General features: G+C 56.2%; 3 protein-coding genes across 6 annotated transcripts in view; all 3 read left to right on the top strand.

The window, feature by feature from the left end:
- The first annotated feature begins 114 nt into the window (after nt 1-114).
- PRMT1 (protein arginine methyltransferase 1) lies at nt 115-10,414 on the top strand. Of its 4 annotated transcripts, XM_059383775.1 has the most exons (11): nt 120-223; nt 2,389-2,442; nt 2,996-3,097; nt 3,892-4,047; nt 4,189-4,252; nt 6,540-6,682; nt 7,442-7,529; nt 7,637-7,752; nt 8,647-8,797; nt 9,043-9,164; nt 10,113-10,414. In XM_059383775.1, exons 1-11 carry the CDS (start codon nt 188-190, stop codon nt 10,194-10,196), a joined length of 1,116 nt encoding a protein of 371 aa, XP_059239758.1. In that variant the 5' UTR covers nt 120-187; the 3' UTR covers nt 10,197-10,414. The 4 variants fall into 4 exon arrangements, with proteins under 4 accessions (XP_059239759.1, XP_059239758.1, XP_059239762.1 ...); XM_059383776.1 differs by lacking the exon at nt 2,389-2,442 and having other exon boundaries at nt 115-223; XM_059383779.1 differs by lacking the exons at nt 120-223; nt 2,389-2,442 and adding an exon at nt 2,658-2,747.
- Nucleotides 10,415-11,812: 1,398 nt separating this feature from the next.
- On the top strand, nt 11,813-12,382 carry ADM5 (adrenomedullin 5 (putative)). Its single transcript, XM_059383379.1, has 2 exons — nt 11,813-11,916; nt 12,127-12,382. Exons 1-2 carry the CDS (start codon nt 11,813-11,815, stop codon nt 12,380-12,382), a joined length of 360 nt encoding a protein of 119 aa, XP_059239362.1.
- A 455-nt stretch (nt 12,383-12,837) lies between these two features.
- Nucleotides 12,838-19,146, top strand: part of CPT1C (carnitine palmitoyltransferase 1C) — a 19,326-nt gene continuing 13,017 nt past the window's right edge. The window contains exons 1-4 of the mRNA XM_059381496.1: nt 12,838-13,370; nt 13,911-13,988; nt 14,099-14,253; nt 18,359-18,498. Of these exons, the coding sequence (XP_059237479.1) occupies nt 14,113-14,253; nt 18,359-18,498 (281 nt within the window). The 5' untranslated portion in view covers nt 12,838-13,370; nt 13,911-13,988; nt 14,099-14,112. The remainder of the gene's footprint in view (nt 13,371-13,910; nt 13,989-14,098; nt 14,254-18,358; nt 18,499-19,146) is intronic.

Genomic DNA, 19,146 nt, shown 5'->3' with positions numbered 1-19,146 from the left:
TTGATGGGCGTCTTCTTTGCCCAGTTGGTAAACGACATTCTCAGACGGGCTGCCTCCATTGCCAATGAAATCTCCTGGCGGGGTCGTTGTGGGCGGGACGTGGACCCTCCGGTATAAGGCGGTCCCGGGGGAGTGCGGAGAAAGGGGGGGGTCGCGGCGGCAGGAGGAGGAGTAGGTGCGGGTGAAGATGGCGGCAGCCGAGGCCGCGAACTGCATCATGGAGGTGAGCGCCTGGAGCGCCGTCGGGGGTGGGGGGCGGTTTGTTGGTCGGTGTTGTATGCCTCCGTCGTGGGGAAGGGGTTCCGAATGGGCGGATTGGGGCTGAAGGCTCTCAGCCGTAAGGAGGGGACGCCGCATGCTCCGGATCCCGGGATATAGTCTGAGGTGCGGGTTTCCTGGCTTTCGAGGGCCTGCGGCACCGGGTCAAGCCGAGGGTGTCGTGCCCCCTCCCACGTGGAGTAGGGCTGGGGGCGCTTCCGGCCTGGCCCCCACGTGGCCGAGGCACGGTGGGTGGGGAGGGGGTGTGCCGTGCCCGGTGGCCCGGCGGGCTCCACGTGCGGGACAAAGGCCCCGCCCCCGGCCGGGGGAGGGGCCCCCCGGGGGGGGGGCGGAGAGGAGGCTCCGACCCTCCCTAGAAGGCCCCCTGCCCTCTCCCCCGGGATCGCGATGTACCCTTCGGGGAGGGCTTGCTTCGGTCCCTACAAGAAGTTAAGAGTCTTTCGGGAGGCGCAGTGTATCTCTGTTCTCCAAAACCCCGTCCCTGATACCGAGGCATCTGCTTAGGCTTCGGTCCAGGTTTCGTGCTCTCCTGGCTTGGGATTGGAGGAAGAGGGAAAATTGGTTCCCTCCGGACCCCCGTTTTCCTGTCCCTGGATTCTCCCCTGCTCGGGGCTTTGGGAGCTGGGGGGATGGGGCATGCCCCTGTGACCTCCCCCTGGGTGGTGGGGGGGCCTCTAGTTGAAGGAGATCCTTCCCGATAAGGTGTCGTGCACCCCCTTGTGGCCATTTCTGGGTGTGTGGGAGGGACATCTTTTTCATGGGGCGTGTCCCAAAGCCCATCTCCCCTTTGAAGCCCTCCCGGGCGAGGGGAGGGAGAGTCTCTGCTGGGAAGAGGATGTGGGGAATATGAGCTACTAGCTTTACCACCTATTGGAGATCTGTTTCTCCCGGGCGCATACGCGAAGGTGGGAGATGACCTCCCCCTTCCTGAAGCTCTGTTTGAGAGTCCTGAGCCTGAAGGCTTGAAATGGTTTCCTGAGCGGTTTGGTTCTTGTGCAGCCATGTGGGGTTGGCTCCGGTGCTATTTCAGGACCTCTTGGGACTTGCCTTGTCGTGGTATTAGTGATATTGAGAAATGTGTCCCAGTGGGAAATCCCCTTACCAGTCACCCTTTTTTATAGGTGTCCTCTCTGGCTTGAGAGAATAGGGGCGGGGCTTGGAGCTCTGTGGGTCGTGTCTGTGACTTTGTGCTTCTTGGCGCCTGGAGGGTGGTCACATCTGGAAGAGATGTAATCTGATGGGGCCTGCGGACTCCCTCCTTTGCCTTGTAGTGTTGTGGGGCAGGCAGCTCCTAGGGGTCACTCCAATGACTCCCACCCACCTTGACTCTCTTCTGGACCAGGGTCCCTATGGGTGGAGGAAATATCTTTCTTAGAGGTTGCCTCAGGACTTGGCCCCACACCCCAAGGTGTCGTGTCGTGGGGTTTGAGGGTCCAGAGTCTGGCCTCCTCCTCCGTGGGATTCTACTTTCCTGGGAAGAGGGTGCTAAGCTAGGAGAGTGGCTCCAGGTGGTTTTGTTTGGGGCTTCCTGAGTCCAAGGCAGGAGCTAGGGCTCAGGGTGCCAACTCTGGTGGGGGTGCCTTTGCGCCACACCTCCTTTCTGGAATCCTCTGACAAGAGACTTGTTTGCAGAGGTGGCAGATGCCCAGTGGGCACATCCTGCCAGTCCTCCCCTCCCCTAGCTACTCATGGCACCCCAGGATGGGGTGTGTGTGTCAGGAAATGTCACCTAATCTGGGGGGATTAGATGATGAGGGGGAGCGACAGCTGGCAGTGCCTGTGTGCCTGCTGGGTGCCAGTTCCTCTGTCCTGGTTGGGGGAGGTGTGTATGGTCAGGTGTCTGGCCAGAGAAGGACAGCGTGGGGGCAGGCCACCATCTCTCCAGCCATAGCTGGGACAGAACCCCATCTCTTCTCCCCCCACTTCTCCCATCCCTTTTAAAAACATCCCTGCCTCTTTTCTTGCTCCCTCTGCTGCCTCATCCTGCCATGCCAAGGAAAAGGAAAATTGCAAGAAACACCCCCTCCCCTGTGAGCTGGGGTCCCCTGGCCTGGCCCTCCCCTAGCCGCTCCCAGTAGCTAATCCTGTCTCCCTGTTACTCTCTCCTAGAATTTTGTAGCCACCTTGGCTAATGGGATGAGCCTCCAGCCGCCTCTTGAAGAAGTAAATATCCTTTTGTGAGACCCTTCCCCATATAAATATATCTTGCCACATCCCAGGCCCTTTCAGGCAGTCTAACCATGATTCCTCTTGCTTCAAATCAGTTTACCCTGTGCCCCCAAACTGTTAGTACAACCTCCCTCCAGGTTTGTGGCTCCCATCTGGCCTCCCCAAATACTGTGGCTACTTCCTTAACTCCATTTCCAGCCCCCCCTTTCCCCTTCCCGTGTCTGCCCCAATTCTGCCTTCCCCTCCCCTCCCCAGCTGTGGGCTGAGCTAGAGACGGGGGCAGAGAGACTGGAGAGATGGTAGGCGTGGCTGAGGTATCTGGGTACTCCCCTGGATGGTGCTTTGGGGGGGAGGTCCTGGAAGAGGAGAGTGGGGTTGTAGGTTTTGGGGTTTGGGGAGGCAAGATGGCAGACGGGGTCTGTAGGATTGCCATGGTATGATTTGGGGGGTGTGTGTCTGTTCTCCAGGGAGAAGTAGGGACCTGGAGGTTTAAGAGGCCTTAGAGAGCCTTCAGATTTGACCCATGCTCCCATCCACCTCCTCCCAGGTCTCCTGCGGCCAGGCAGAAAGCAGCGAGAAGCCCAATGCTGAGGACATGACGTCCAAAGATTACTACTTTGATTCCTATGCTCACTTCGGTATTCACGAGGTGAGTGTGAACAGCTTCTAAAGCTGCTGGATCTTGAGGGGGTTAATGTTTGGGAGGGCTGGAACTCAGTTTCTCACGCATGCGCACTGCCTCCTCTGGCACCGAGCCCAGCCGCCCCTCTGGGTGTGAGGCACACACCTCGGGGTCGCCTCTCCCAGCCGTTGCCTTGGAGACGAAGCTTCGCCGGGAGCTCTCGGGAGGCTGGGGTGGGAGCAGGAGCGCAGGCGAGCTTGCCTGCGACTTCAGCGGGAGGTCAGGGCCTGCCTGTTTCCGCCGCCCTCTAGTGGCTCGCGGTGGAACTGTCCCCCAGCTGCTCCCGCCTGCCGTGCCCCCTGCTTCTGGACCCTGTCTCAGGGAAGTCCCGTACAAGAAAGCGGTGGGAATGGGATTCTGAACATTTTTTCTTTCTCTTTCTCTTTTTCTTTTTTTTCCTTTTGCTGAAACCTCTTTGCTAAATTGTGGTAAAAGATACGTAACAAAAATTTCCGTAAGGCGTAGTACAGTTCAGTGGCACTAAATTCTGGGAAAAGCCAAGGAAATGGAACTTGGGAGGCAGTGGTAAAATCAGGCCAAGACAGTAGGGAGTTTAGCCTATCCAGTCTGATTTTACAAATAGGGAAACTGAGGCAGGTGGGAAAGAAATGATTTGTTCCAAGGGGACTGGGGAAGTGGGAGGACTGAGCTCTGGCTCTCCAAACTGCCAGTGTGTCAGAGGCCAGCACATCGTTTTCCAGCTGGGAACGCAGGTCCCCTCATGGCATGTTTGTACCTTGTGCCCCCACGTCCCTGTCCAGGAGATGCTGAAAGATGAGGTACGCACCCTCACGTACCGGAACTCCATGTTTCACAACCGGCACCTCTTCAAGGACAAGGTGGTGCTGGATGTGGGCTCCGGCACGGGGATCCTCTGTATGTTTGCTGCCAAGGCTGGAGCCCGCAAGGTCATTGGGGTGAGTGTCGCATGTGGGCGGGTGGGTCAGGGCCTGGGGACGGAGAGGGGCCCCTCAGGGCTCAGGGATTGGATGGAGGGGACTGGGGGTGGAGGGTGGGAGTGGGGGGGGTCTCACCCTCCCTTCTTCCTGGGCCCCCAGATCGAGTGTTCCAGTATCTCTGATTATGCGGTGAAGATCGTCAAAGCCAACAAGTTAGACCATGGTGAGCCCAGGAAGAGAATGGGTTTGTGGGGATGGAGTGGGTGATTTCCCGCTTCCCTGGGACCCTTGGCAGTGGGGTAGGGATTGTCACTGAACAGATTCAGCTGTTCTCCCGCCATGGGCTCTAAGAATCCCCCCTTCTCAGCACCCACAACGACGGGTAGTGACAAGGAGCTGGCGAGGTCTTGAGCTAGGGGCCTCACCCGTCAAACCCTGGGGCAGGGAGCACTCTGTAGCTTGCAGAGGCGTGCGGGGTCTGTGGTGAGGAGTCTCTTGGCCACCCCTTTAAGTTCAGCCCACATTCCCTTCCGGAGGAGTCTGCACCCACAGGCTTGTACATGTGTAAATGTTTTCACACCCACGTGCTCGTCTTGTACGTAAATAGCATTTCACACGAGGCTTTTGCCCTCACTTCCTCTACCTGCTCACCTTGTAGTTGCACACGTTTCCAGATGTGAGAGGTTCTTGCTCTTTCCTATGACCACTGTGGCCCACATGTCCTGCAGCTCCCTTCTTCAGGCCCCTGGGGGCGGGCATTCCAGTAGCCCCTGCGATGCTCATCCCCTTCTCCACAGTGTCCGCTCATGCAGGAACTCGTGCATCTGGAAGGCCGGGTTATTAAAGGAGGGTAGCTCAGGTCACAAAGGCCAGTGGTGCAGATGTTGCCTACCTGCCAGGTTCCTGGGGCAGCACATGTGGGAAGATGGGTGGGTTTTCTGTGTGTGGAGGCTCCTAGCATTCTAGAAACTGAAGTTTTTGTTTTTGTTTTTAAGATTTTGTTGACTGATTGAGTGAGTGCAGGGAGGAGGAGGGGGAGAGAATCTCAAGCAGACTCTACACCAAGCGCGGAGCCCACCACGGGGTCATATCCTCTGACCCTGAGATCATGACCTAAGTCAAAACCAAGAGTGGAATGCCTAACTGACTGAGCTACCCAGGGGCCCCTGCATTGACTTTTTTTTTCTTTTAAGATTTTATTTATTTGACAGAGATCACAAGTAGGCAGAGAGGCAGACAGAGGGAGAGGGAGAAACAGGCTCCCCGCTGAGCAGAGAGCCTGACGTGGGGCTTGATTCCAGAATTCTGAGATCGTGACCTAAGCCAAAGGCAGAGGCTTAACCCACTTAACCAACTGAGCCACCCAGGCGCCCCATGAAGTGATTTTTTAAAAAGAGATTATAGGGCGCCTGGGTGGCTCAGTGGGTTAAGCCGCTGCCTTCGGCTCGGGTCATGATCTCAGGGTCCTGGGATCGAGTCCCGCATCGGGCTCTCTGCTCGGCAGGGAGCCTGCTTCCTCCTCTCTCTCTCTCTGCCTGCCTCTCTGCCTGCTTGTGATCTCTGTCTGTCAAATAAATAAATAAAATCTTTAAAAAATAAATAAATAAATAAAAAGAGATTTTATATATTTATATATGTGTATATATATATATAGAGAGAGAGAGAGAGATTAGTATAGTGAGCCCCCAGATACATACCAACTGAGCTTTATATATCTCCCCTGGAAGCAAGTTTCAAACATGATGTCATTTCTCCTATAAATCCTACCGTGTGTGTGTGCGTGTCCGTCCCTGATAGACCCTTTTAAAGAACATGACCATGCTCTTAACGACGCAGTCTTACCATCCGGTGCCTAATCCATGCGTTTCTGCTTCTGCCTTAAAAACATCTAGAGGGACGCCTGGGTGGCTCAGTTGGTTAAGCAGCTGCCTTCGGCTCAGGTCATGATCCCAGCGTCCTGGGATCGAGTCCCCCATCGGGCTCCTTGCTCCACAGGGAGCCTGCTTCTCCCTCTGACTCTGCCTTCCACTCTGTCTGCCTGTGCTTGCTCTCGCTCGCTCTCTCTCTGACAAATAAATAAATAAAATCTTAAAAAAAAAAAAAAACAAAAACATCTAGAGATGGGGTGCCTCGGTGGCTCAGTGGGTTGGAGCCAACAAAACATCTAGAGAGATGAATGAATTTTAAAACTGAGTTAATAGAGGGGCACCTGCCTGGCTCGGTCTGTAGAGTGTGTGACTCTCGGACTTGGGGTGGTGAGTTCGAGCCCCACGTTGGGCATAGAGATTACTTAGAAAAAAAAAACAAAACCCAAAGCAGAAAACCCTGAGTTCAGAGAGTGTGGCTTCAGCCAGCAGAGTTCTTTGAAGATGTCTACCTGCAGCTCCCAGCCTTTCCTTGAGGAGACGGGGGCAGCTCCAGCGGGGTCCCCGGGCCCTGGCCCCGCAGGGGAGGCGAGCGAATGGGTCGCCATGGGGCCAGCTGCATGTGGCTGTCTCTGCCCCCCGCAGTGGTGACCATCATCAAGGGGAAGGTGGAGGAGGTGGAACTTCCAGTGGAGAAGGTGGACATCATTATCAGCGAGTGGATGGGCTACTGCCTCTTCTACGAGTCAATGCTCAACACCGTGCTCTATGCCCGAGACAAGTGGCTGGTGAGGCCCGCGCTGGGGTGGGAACAGCTCACACAGGTTGAGCGCCTATCATCTGGGGTCTGGGCAGAAAACCAAAAGCTGGGCTAGATATTTCCCCCAGCGGGGATTTCATGTAGGGGGTTGATGGCCCAGATGTTGCAGGGCCCAGAGCTAGACAGTAACAAGCAGACAGTGTCAGGAGGTGGGTGGTGCTGGGAAGAAGACCACAGCAGGGCAGAAGGATGGGGGAGAGGCTGGAGGGCTGTGGTTCCAGGTGCTCAGATCCAAGCAGGCCTCCCAGGGGGAGGTGACTAAGACCTGAACAGGGGATAGGAGCCATAGGAGATCTGAGGTGAAGAACGTCTGGGCAGAAGAACTGGTGCAAAGGTCCTGGGGCAGGAGTGTTCCTTATTGGGTGTTGAGGAACAGCAGGGAGTGGACTGGGGGGGGGGGGCCAGGAAGAACAGTAGAAGGGAAGGGGGTGGAGGGGCCTGCACACCCCGTCTCAAGAGGAGCCGGGGAGGATGCTGCAGATCTTTTACAACCTGTGAAGGACAGGTCTGAGACTTAGGTGCTCCTGGATGCCTCCCGGCAGCCATGTGGGGAGTAGAGGTGGGTGTGAGGGCAGAAGCCAGTAACTAGTGAGGAGGCCATTGTAGGAGTCCGGGTGGCTCAGACCAGTGTGGGGATAGTGTGTGTGGATAGAGACCCAAACTGTCAAGGTTTGGGGGCAGTGTTCCAAGGCCCCCCACATTCTTCACACCCCCTCCCCCTTGGCAGGCCCCCGATGGCCTCATCTTCCCGGACCGAGCCACACTGTATGTGACAGCCATTGAAGACCGGCAGTACAAAGACTACAAGATTCACTGTGAGCTCGGGGGAGGCCCCCTAGGAACTCCGGGGGGCAGGGCAGGCTTGGGCTGGGCGCCCCTGATGGACTCACCCCTCCTCCTGCCTACCTGCCTGCCTCCCCAGGGTGGGAGAACGTATATGGCTTTGACATGTCCTGCATCAAAGATGTGGCCATCAAGGAGCCTCTGGTGGATGTGGTGGACCCCAAGCAGCTGGTCACCAACGCCTGCCTCATAAAGGTGAGGGCGGGGTGTGGCCGGTGTCCCCAGGGGCGGAACCAAGGAAGGGCCACCAGCTGAACCTGAGCCTGAGCAAGACAGGAGGTCTCCCAGTGTTTGCCTGAGGCCTGGGAGTCTGGCCAGTCGGCCAGAGGTGGTGGTAGAGCTCTGGAGAAGCCACTGGATCCCTTTAAAAAGCTTATGAGCCAAGCTCATAAGGTGGGGTGGGGTGGGGTTCCAGGTGCCAGGGTGAGCAAGACCCAACCGGCATAGACTGCTCTGGGGGGATGTGTTCCACGGGGGCACCCGTGAGCCAGGCAGCTAAGCCCCTTGGCTGTGCCCCAGATGCAAGAAGCCCAAGGCCACGAGTGAGCTGATAAGGGCTGTTGGGCCAGTGATTGGTTCTGAGCCCCCAGTGTGTGTGCACTGAGCTGGACACTGGGGTGAACCCTAGAATTGGCACTGGGCTGCGAGAGGCGGCCCAAAGCTGGTGGAGGAGGAGGAAGTCCAGAGGGAGTGAAGACGGCAGCTGGGAGGGTGGGCGCCGGGGAGCTGGTGGAGGGATTTGGAGCAGGAGTTTGATGTGATCTGATGAACAATGTTTAGAATCGTCACACTGGCTGATTTGTCGAGTAAGAGGATGTGGGGAGAGATGGGGACAGAAGTAGGGAGCCCTGTGAAGAGGCCCCTGCATTGGTCAGGTGCTGGTGGTGGCCCCGGACAGGGCGGAGGCCATGGGGAAAGGACAATGGGCGATTCTCCGAACGGCAGTAGTGGCTCCAGGACGCGGACCTGTCCAATGTGGGCTTTGGCCGTGGGAGAGAAGGGGGCAGGACTGCAGTGTGGTAGCCTAGGCTTTTCCGCCACCTGCTGGCCAGGTGCTGGGGCATGGGGCTCACGGGGCCTGTCCCGCAGGAGGTGGACATCTATACCGTCAAGGTGGAGGACCTGACCTTCACGTCCCCCTTCTGCCTGCAAGTGAAGCGCAACGACTACGTGCATGCGCTCGTGGCCTACTTCAACATCGAGTTCACGCGCTGCCACAAGAGGACGGGCTTCTCCACCAGTGAGCGTGGGGTGGGGCCGGGGTGTGGGACAGGGGCAGCCGAGGGAGTCGGGGGCCTGTCATGTCTGTTTCCCCACCCCTAAAACCATACCCAACAGTCCCTCTCTCAGGCTTGATGAGGGTAAAGGGACTCGGGTCGTGGAGGGGTCAGACAGAGGGAAGGGCCAGGCCAAGGCCTAGGGTGGGGGCTGGGCAGGAGGCCCCGGGGACTGGCCGCAGCCTGGCTGACCCAACTGCACCCCCAGGCCCCGAGTCTCCCTACACACACTGGAAGCAGACCGTGTTCTACATGGAGGACTACCTGACTGTGAAGACAGGAGAGGAGATTTTTGGCACCATCGGCATGCGGCCCAATGCCAAGAACAATGTGAGACACTGCCAGGGCGGGGCAGTGCTCGGGAGGGGCTCCACTGCCTGCTCCGGGGTCCCAGCAGCCCTCCACTCGATTGAGTGTGCGACCCCTGGGGAGACCCCAAGTGGATGGGAGGACACAGGGTCTGGAGTCCAGGGCCTGGGCTAGAAGTGTGGATCTGTGGGTATGGGCCTGGGTAATGCTCAGGGGTTGTGGCCAGAGGGGTTGTCCCAAGGGTACACCCGTTTCAGAGGGCATTTGTCCCTGTCTGGAGATATTTTGGGCTGGTGGCCTCTAGCACAGGACTGTGGAGAAGCCTCATTTCCAGCCCCAGATGTCCATAGTACAGAGCTTGGGACAGCCTGGCTAAAGAGACCAAAGGAGAGGCCCGGAGAAGCCAGGAGGAAGCCTGAAGCCTGGGCCAAGGTGGTGGGACTGAGGGCAGAAGTCTTCACGGTTACTGGCAACCTTGGCCCAAGCTTTTTCCAGAGAGTGCTGGGGGGTGGGGAGCACAGAGTGAGGCCTGGCTTTCGGGAAGCCCAGGAGCCGAGGACGTACGGACAGTCGGGTTGGGACCAGTGAGTGGGGAAGTGTGCTGGAAGAGATGTTTGCTTCTTAGAAAAGAGGGAAGGAGTAACTGCTTTAACTGGTGGGAATGGTTCTCATGGCAGGAACAATCGTTTTGCAAAAGACAGCTGCCGAGCTCTGGTCTGGAGGGGCGGGCTTGGCTGGGATCCCAGAGTCTCTGAGGGTGTCACAGGAGCCAAGGCTCGAGTCAGGGTTGTGGGCAGATGCTGAGGGTGCGACCAGCAAAGAGGCGTCTCCCAGCCAGGACATGGGGTCTCTGGGTAGCATGGGAGGAGGCTGGGGGCAAACCCCCTGCCGCAGCCTCCTGACTCAGACCATTCCAGACCTCTGCCTGTCCTGTGTCCAGTCCCCCTCACATCTCCCGTTTCCCTACAGCGCGACCTGGACTTCACCATTGACCTGGACTTCAAGGGCCAGCTGTGCGAGCTGTCCTGCTCCACTGACTACCGGATGCGCTGAGGCGACACCCGGCTTCTCCCACCCCGGCCGGGCCGGCCCTGCATGGGCCCAGGGGCTGCGGCGTTCTTAGGCAGTTTGGGGGCGCCCCCTTCCTCTCCTTCCCTCCCTCAGAAGGGGGTTTTAGGGGTCTGGGCTGGGGCGGGGCACATCGTGACTGTGTTTTTCATAACTTATGTTTTTATATGGTTGCATTTACGCCAATAAATCCTCAGCTGGGATGGCTCGGCTTCCTGGGGTAGTGGGGTTGGGGTTCTGCATGCAGGTTCTGCTAGGGACGGCCTGAGCAGCTGGCGGTCCTGAGATGGGCGCCTGATGGTCACTGTAGGTCTCTGTCGCCCCTGCTGTGTCTCTAGGTCTCGCTCCCTGGCTCTGGCCTCTTGTGGTCTCTGTCATCCATGGCCCCCTGCCAGGGTCTGCTCCCCTGTCCCCCTCCTCGGGTCCATGTCTCTCCCCCACCTCCCCCGTCCCCCCCCATATGCCCCCTGAGGCCCTGTTCCCTCTTGTCCCCATTGGGCAGGGCTCCTGCCCTAGTTGCCCTGCTGGGCTGTGGGAGGGTTGGGGTGTGGGTTCCCAGCATAGCAGGGCCCTTAAGTTTCCCAGAAAGCCATCTCCCCCCCCCTCCTCCTCCCCCAGCGCACACATTGTTTCAGTGTCTGGCTGTTTTTTCCTGTCCAGGACCCTCCAAGGCCAGGCCAGGGCTGACTGGCAGTGACTACTGTCCTGCCCTCTGCAGCTGGGGAAACTGAGTCATGGGGGGGTTGTGTTAAGGGGTGAGAATTCCTTGTGTGTTGGCTTCCTTCCCTAGTCTAGCTGGAACCTTGGAGGGCAGCAGGGCCTCCCTGTTTCCCTTCGTTTCAGAGATGGACTCAGAGGCCCCACTGACAGCTCCCCAGGGACTGTGTTCACCCTCTGCTGCAGGCATGGCATATATACTTGACCCTTGCCCATGGCCTTGTGCAGAGTCCTTGGTCCCCCAGGATGCTGTCCACAGGACCCAGGTCACCTAAGCCACCATGACTTCGCTGTCCACAGTCCTGGCTGGCTACACGTGCTTCAGTACAGCTGGAGCCCTAGGCCCGGTGGCTTTTCACACCTGACTACACCAAGTCCTCTTATGGGATGACGTCTGCTGACTGTGCTAGGCCCCAGACTCCCTTTGTCCACCATTCAAGAGGGCTTCGTGTGCGCCCCGCATCGTCCAACCCACAAAGGAGCCTGGCCCACGAAACCTCATGGTCCCCGATGGGTTGGGTTGAGGTCGAGGTCGCAGGAGCCCAGCGCCTCCCTTTCCTGGAAGCCCTAAGCTGTGTCACCTAAGGTGTCAGCTGCCCCGCCCCTCTCCCTCTGCCTTAAAGGGGTCCCTCTCCCAAGGCCTTCCAGGGTTATAGCTCTTCCGTTTAACTGTGCCTGCCAGGGCTCAGAGGCCGAGTAGGACGTGGGAATCCGGGTTCTAAGCTTGCCATTCTGGTGTGGTGTGGCCTCCTCGTCTAGGCCTCATTTTTCCCCGCGTGGGTAGTGGGGACTGGCCGTGATTCCTGGATCTCAAGGGGGCCTCCAGGGAACTCTCCGACTCGGGGAAGAGGGCGGGGCCGCACCCCAGAGGGGCCGCTTCGCGCATGGGTTTCAAGGACCACTCCCGGCCCCGCCCCACGATGACCCCCCACATCCTTCTGTTGCTTCTCGCCTCCACCGTCCTGGGGGACCGGGACCCCGTGGGCAGGTGAGCAAGGCGGGTCGGCAGCGGGGACAGGGAGGGAAGGACACGGCAGGAGCGTGCGCCCCCTTCAGGCCACTGCTTTCTGCGTGGAGGGATGATGAACTGTGAGCGCGCCTCTGCGGTCGCGGAGTTCTGCTGGCCCCGACCCCACCTACACCCCTTCCTCGAGAAGATTCTGTTTGAGCGCGGCCTTCTCCCCTGCTCCCTCCCCAGGCAGCCCCAGCGCCAGGTCGCCCAGCACCGCAGGCGCTTCTGTTCCCTGGTCACATGCCAGACCCACCGCCTGCCAGAGATGATCTACTGGCTCAGCTCCGCCTCCACCAAGGAGCTCTCAGGGAAGGCCGGCCGCGAGCCCCAGGACCCCCACAGCTACGGACGCCGCCGTCGGCGCGAGGCCAGAGCCCTGCTCGGTCTCCAGGACCCTGGCCTGAAGAAAAGAGGCCAGCGCAGTGCCCAGCTTGCTGCGTGACGTTGGGCACGTCCCTGGCCCTCCCGTGGCCTCGGCTTACCCATCTCGGTATTGGGGCCACGACCCCAGATTTCTTTTTCCCCTAACTCCATCTCCTGGCCTCACTCAAAAACTCTCCCCGCGCTGTGACTGGGCTGGACCCAGGGGGACACCGGGACTAGAATACCCGTAGAGTCCGGAGCCTAATAAAACGAGTTTCCTCTTTCAGCCTCGCTTGTCTGTGCCCATTCCAGCCTCCCAGTCAGAGCCCAGTCTCTAACATAATCTTTCCCTTTATCCATGCACCTTTTCCCCATACAGAAGTCCCTCTGCCTGTCTAACTTGAATCCAACCCGTTGTAGCTTCTCCTTCGCACCACTAAGTCCGCGCAGCTGCATTTTCTGTGGGCGGTCCCGGGAGGCTGACCCAACCCACAGAACAGCCCTCCCTCCTCGGGTTGGTAGAACTTTGATTCGGTCTGGCTCAATACCCACGCGCGTGACTTTACGTGTGCCCAAATGTGGGCTGTGAATTCCAAGCTGAGCCTCGTTTTGCAGAGAGGAAGGAGAGTGAGACAAGGCGGAGTGGGAAGCCCAAGAGCCTGGGGTTTGGAGGAGAGGAGCTGCTTAGAACCCGGGAAGCCAACGGTGGAGAAATCCGGCCGAGTAGAAAACGACTGAGAACTGGGGCTCGAACGGAGCGAGAGGATTGGACGCTGGGATTCGAGGGGGCGGGGATAGAACGCGAGGGTTAGAAGGGGGCGGGGATAAAACCAGAGACTGGAATACCCGGCCAGGCGCACGCGAGGCAGAAACCCGGATTCCTGGATGTTGGATAATCGGGGGCGACCAGAAGCTCCGGAGGCCCGACGACCAAGTCGTGGACTAATCGCACTGGAATTGGACATATGCAAGTGGGAGACTTGGGTCTGGCACTCTAAATCGAGGGTGGGGGGCTGTGCTCGGGCAGGGTCTCCAGGATCGGATCGGCGGACCTTTGACTCAGCGTGGTAAGTATCGGAGGGGCCCGAGCTCCTGCGGGGCCTGGAGGCCTGTGGCTTGTGTTGGGCGTGCGGGCGTCTCCATCACCCGTCCTCGAAGCTCGCAGCCGCTCACAGCCTCTGCATCCCTGGCTGTGAGGCATGCGCAGTAGGGTGCTCCCTACCCCATCCCCTCCAGTTCCCAGCGCGGGGGGAGGGGGACGCCCTAGAGCGGACGAATTTATAGACATTCCCCACCTGCCACCGCCACCCGCCCCCGCTCCTCCCCCGCCACTCCCCACCCACCCCATCCCCCCTCCTTGCCCAGGCATGGGAAGCGGAAATGGGGCGGACGGTGCCAACGTCTGGCAGATGTTCATTTCAAATGGGTCTCGGACTGATGTTTTTCTCTAGACCCCGCAACTCGACCCTGGACCGGTTTCCCGCCCCCAACCCTGAATCTTGAAAGTCCTTCATGGGGAGGGGCGCACTGCCTTGCACCTCGTTCTCAGCAGAACCGCAAAAGGGATTAACGCGAATTGTTCCTCCTGGCTCTCTATGCGTTCACAGAGGTCCTCAGTTGACGTCCCTCTAACACTGGAGGTGTCTGGCCAAGTCCTTCAAGACCCCTTAGGTGGTTAAGGAGGGGTGAGCCGCCGGCCTGTATTCCTGGGTCTGTAAGGAGGAGGGGGTTGGGGACCCGGACTCCTGGGTCTGAGGCTGGGGACATGGAGAATGACCCTCTGTCCACCTCCCAGGGCTCTAGCGGGACATGGCTGAAGCGCACCAGGCTGTGGGCTTCCGACCCTCGATGACCTCGGACGGGGCCGAAGTGGAGCTCAGTGCCCCCATGTTGCAGGAGATCTACCTCTCTGGACTGCGTTCCTGGAAAAGGCACCTCGCCCGTTTCTGGGTGAGGAGGGCCACGGCTTGGTTTCCTTTCAGGAATCCAGTTAGGCTCCGGGGTGGGCGAGGCCCAACTCCAGCATCTTGGTGGTTCCACTAATGGGATCCTATCTCCCCCTTCTGGGAATTTTGCTGTCGACTTTTAGAACCCCTTAAATAGCCATTTCTGGGTTCTCTAAGGCTCACTTGGGAACCCTCAACCTCACCTACTGGGAACCTCTATTCACCTCTTAATAACATTTCCTGGACCACTTCCCTTTTTCCTCACACCCCCAACCCAACTTTCACCCAATTTCTAGAATTCATACCCTATATTCCATGGTGCTCCCCTCAGCTTCCCCTTTCATCTCCAGGTTCTAATCTGGGTGCTCATTTCAGAACACTGTGACCTGATCAAGGTCTTGTCAGCCCTCAGCCAGTCTTGAAGGGCCCTTCTTCCCCCTAGCTCTTGTCCCTAGGTCTGGGGGCCATCTCCTTGCCCTTGCTTCTGAATTCCCAGTACACATCTCCAGTAGGTGGTGCACCTTCCCTGTGGTTCCCAGACGTGAACCTCCAAATGTCTATATCCACACTTCTCCATCATTACAGACCCTGCTGTCCTGGTCTGGGTTCGTTGTCCTTGCTTTAGAATGCCCATGCCCAACATCTAACCAGAGCCTATGCCTGCCCCCAGGGTCCCCAGTTTTAGAGCATCCAGAGTCCCCCTGGTGGCCATGCCCTGTCTGTGAACACGAGTCTTAAACACCTGTGGGGTTGGCCAAGCCTGACTGCATCACAGCTTAGCTACTTACCAGCTGTGTGACCTTGGGCAAGGGTACCTCTCCAAGCCTGTTTCCCCACATGTCAAAAGGGGGCGATGATAACACCCCCCCCACCGGACAGTCGCAAGGTTTAAGTGAATTCTTACACGTAAGCACCTGGCCTGTGTCAAGTGCGGAGTAAGTGTTAGCTTTTGATAATATTGTTCTTAATTTATTAATCAGATATCTATGGAGCATTTATTAAGGGTCTGCCACTGCTTGGGACACTGGGGACATGAGAGGGAGCAGGACAGAATCCTGCCCTCGTGGAACTCTAGAGTTAGTTGGAGGAGAAGGCAATAAGGGGACAAATAAGCAAGATGGGGAGTATGTCAGATCCTGTGACTTGTGCGCTGGAAGAACAGAGAAGAACGGTAGAGCCAGGCTGGAAGAGGGAGGCTGGGGGTGTTGTCACTAAAAGAGGGGGTGGCCAGGGCCTGGAGGATCTCCTGAAGCAGAGACGTTTGGGCAGGCTAGATGGAACCTCTATAGCCTTATGAGTTGTTAAAATAGAGATATATCTTTTCCAGTGGACAAAAAGCCCCTACCCCAGACCTCTAAAGAGCTTTTGTTGTTGTTGTTAAGATTTTATTTTATTAACGATCTTATTTATTTATTTGATAGACAGAGATCACAAGTAGGCAGAGAGGCAGGCAGAGAGAGGAGGAAGCTGGAGGAAGCTGGCTCCCCGATGAGCAGAGAGCCTGATGCGGGGCTCGATCCCAGGACCCTGGGATCGTGACCTGAGCCGAAGGCAGAGGCTTTAACCCACCACTGAGCCACCCAGGCGCCCCTAAGATTTTATTTTTAAGTAATCTTTACACCTGACATGGGGCTCGAACCCAGAGCTCTGAGATCAAGAGTCACACACTCTACTGACTGAACCAGCCACGTGCCCCCCCCCCCCCAGGCCCCTTTGTCCGCCGCCGCGGCCCCCCCCCCCCCCCGCCCCTGCCCTCAGGCTAATCCATCAGATTAAAACATTTCCATGTGGCCATTAGCCTGTGGTTAGATACACATGTATATACACACATATATTTTTTAAATTTAAGATATAGTTTCAGAAAAATGCACAGATTTTTAATATGTACAGCCCTTAAATTTTTTTTAAAAGATTTTATTTATTTGACAGAGAGAGAGAGATCACAAGTAGTTAGAGAGGCAGGCAGAGAGAGAGAGAGGAGGAAGCAGGCTCCCGGCTGAGCAGAGATCCTGAAGCAGGGCTTGATCCCAGAACCCTGAGATCACAACCCAAGGCAGAGGCTTAACCCACTGAGCCACCCAGGCGCCCCACAGCCCTTGAATTTTGACAACAGCTGTGTAACCAATTTCCTAGCAAGACAGGCCATTCTAGAATGTTCCTTTGAGCCCTTTCCCGGTGTGCACCCCCCCTCAAGGCAACCACTGTTCCGATTTCTAGGCTTGCAGGTGGATTTTGACTGGTGCTGCATTGTTGACTATTCAGACCCCTAGTTTTGTGTCCCCCAGACTCTCTCATTAGTATTAATTAATTAGTATTAATGACCTGTGTCACAGGGCTGTCGTGCATCACGTGCAGTGGGTCATTTGGGCCAAGCATGTGGGACAGCGTCCGTGTGGGTTGTTCATCAGCAGGAGATCAGAGTGACTCCCGAGATGGTTTCCCAAAGCACATGGGACATGACACCTTGCTTTGTATCTGTCGCATTAGGGTCCCGAGGCCCTCTGGATGATTTGAGGGGGTTCACAGTGGCCCCTCCATGGCTTTGGACAAGTTCTTCAAACCTTTTGTCTTCTCAGTTTTTTTCACCCATGCAATGGGCATAGTGATATTTACTGCTATCTTACTGAGCAGCGGGGCAATGAGATGATTTATTGATGCTCCTGGTCCCTGGAAAGTGCTCGGGAGACATTTCCCCTTATTACGAAGCCCCTGTCCTACCACAATTCAGAGCAGCAGATAAAGGAACCTATAGCTGCTCTTAAAAAAGAATCATAGGCCGCCTCGGTGGCTCAGTGGGTTAAGGCCTCTCTCTGCCTTCGGCTCAGGTCATGATCCCAGGGTCCTGGGATCGAGCCCCACATTGGGCCCTCTGCTCAGCTCTCTCTCTCTCTGCCTACCTCTCTGCCTACTTGTGATCTCTGTCTGTCAAATAAATAAAATAAAATAAGAAGTCTTAAAAAAAAAAAAAAAGGAATCATAAACAATGAAATCACCACGTTTGCCTATAAGCTTTTCTGGCCGAACCAAAGAAAGATCGTCAAGTGAATAAATCCCCAAGGAGAGGCAGAGTAGCAACAGAACAGGTCATGGTAATCATGTTTATTGAGTACCTACTGTGTGCCTGGCTCTGAGCTATGCAGTTTTCCTCCGTCCCCGCAGTCCCCTTGGCTTTATTTTTCTCCATAGTCTCTATTACCTTCTGTCACACTACCCTAAATACTTTTCTTGGGTAGCTGCTGTCTCTGTCCCCCAGGACAGCAGGACTTTTACTGTCTCTTCACTGCTCTAGGACTGCGATCAGCATTTGCCCAAGGACGTTTTCTCATCCCACACTCGTGACAGCCCTGTGAGCCCACTACTGGGATTGTTCCCATTCTAGAGATGAGAAAACTGAAACAGAGAAGCCACTTGCTTGAGATCACTTAGCTTGTTAGTGACAGAGCCCAAGCTCTCATCCATGAACCCTGAGCCTTTTCTATTGGCTAAATGTGGAGAAAAGAGAGAACTCGATTTCTTCAGCCCTGATGCCAGTACCCCCACTAACAGTAGCTCTTCTCATACTCTCTGCGTGACCATGGACCGAAGTGTTTTCTTTTGTAAAATGAGGTCACTTAAGTACCACCTCACAGGGTTGCTGGGGGGATTTTCAGAGTTCATTCTTTTAGGTGGTGCTTAGAACAATGATGGTGCTTAGTCGTCAGACTTGGTTAAGTGTTAGTTATCTCCATGGCACTTCCCTGGGAGTCTGGTTAGTACCCCAGGACTTTCATTCATCTCATGGTCATATAGTTCTAGAAGGCCTACCAAGCTCCAGACCCTGTGGCATATGGGTGATCATTTTGGCTGAGAGTAACCTCCTCCAGGGAACCCTCCCTGATTTCTTCAATTTGAGCAACTCGCCTCCGCAGGGCTCCTGTGCCTTATGTCCAGTAGAACTCACTTCATTCCTGACTAACCTCCCTGAGAGCAGGACCCAGATCTGTCTGGTCTCCCCTGGGTCTTGAACACCCAGCTCGGGGCTCAGCACACGCTGGGTGCTCTGACAGTATCTAAGAATGTTGCTCAGAGGAGTGATCATTGATTGAATGGGTGCTCTTTCCTCCCCACAGAATGACTTTCTCACAGGTGTGTTCCCTGCCAGCCCCCTCAGCTGGCTCTTCCTCTTCAGTGCAATCCAGCTCGCCTGGTTCCTCCAGCTGGATCCTTCTCTAGGACTGATGGAAAAGATCAAAGAGTTGCTGCCAGACTGGTAAGCTCCCCCATCTGAGCCTAGTATCCCTAATTCTCCCTCCAACCAGTGAGTTTCTCTCTCAGCATGGAATGCCTGCTAAAGAAAAGTAACCTCAAAAACAAATAAACAAATACATAAATAAAAAGCAAAGTAACCTCTGAGATTTACTTTGGGTCAGATTAATAAAGGTATGGCATGAGTAAAATGGAGGTGATTTCCTCCCTTTCTTGCTAAGAGGGACACTGACAAGCTAGAAAATGTCCAGATATGGTTATTTATGTACTGACAAAAATTAGAGTTATGCGGTGCTCCAGTTTTGTAGTCTTAGGCAAGAGATGTTATTCTCTTGTCAGTCTTCATTTATAAAGTGCAGGTAATAATAACTGGTTCCCATGGTGGTTGGGAGAAAGAAACAAAAGCATGCCCATTTTGGAGGGGCACCTGGCTGGCTCAATTGGTGGAGCATGAGACACTTGATCTCAGGGTCATGAGTTCAAGCCCCATGTTGAGCATGGAGCCTACATACATAAATAAACAAATAAATTCCTTTTAAAAAAGCATGCACATCGGGCTCCTTGCTCCGCAGGGAGCCTGCTTCTCCCTCTGACTCTGCCTTCCACTCTGTCTGCCTGTGCTCGCTCTCACTCTCTCTTACAAATAAATAAA

The sequence above is a fragment of the Mustela nigripes genome, chromosome 17, assembly GCF_022355385.1.
Source record: "Mustela nigripes isolate SB6536 chromosome 17, MUSNIG.SB6536, whole genome shotgun sequence".
Lineage (NCBI taxonomy): Eukaryota > Metazoa > Chordata > Mammalia > Carnivora > Mustelidae > Mustela > Mustela nigripes.
Note: the sequence above shows the minus strand (reverse complement) of the source record. Positions and strands in the feature narration are given on the sequence as shown.

Coding starts and splice junctions, on each gene's coding strand:
- PRMT1 (XM_059383775.1), top strand. CDS start 188: ATGGCGGCAGCCGAGGCCGCGAACTGCATCATGGAG. Junction 2,443..2,995: donor TCCAGCCGCCTCTTGAAGAA/GTAAATATCCTT, acceptor ACCTCCTCCCAG/GTCTCCTGCGGCCAGGCAGA. Junction 3,098..3,891: donor CTCACTTCGGTATTCACGAG/GTGAGTGTGAAC, acceptor GTCCCTGTCCAG/GAGATGCTGAAAGATGAGGT.
- ADM5 (XM_059383379.1), top strand. CDS start 11,813: ATGGGTTTCAAGGACCACTCCCGGCCCCGCCCCACGATGACCCCCCAC. Junction 11,917..12,126: donor GACCGGGACCCCGTGGGCAG/GTGAGCAAGGCG, acceptor CTCCCTCCCCAG/GCAGCCCCAGCGCCAGGTCG.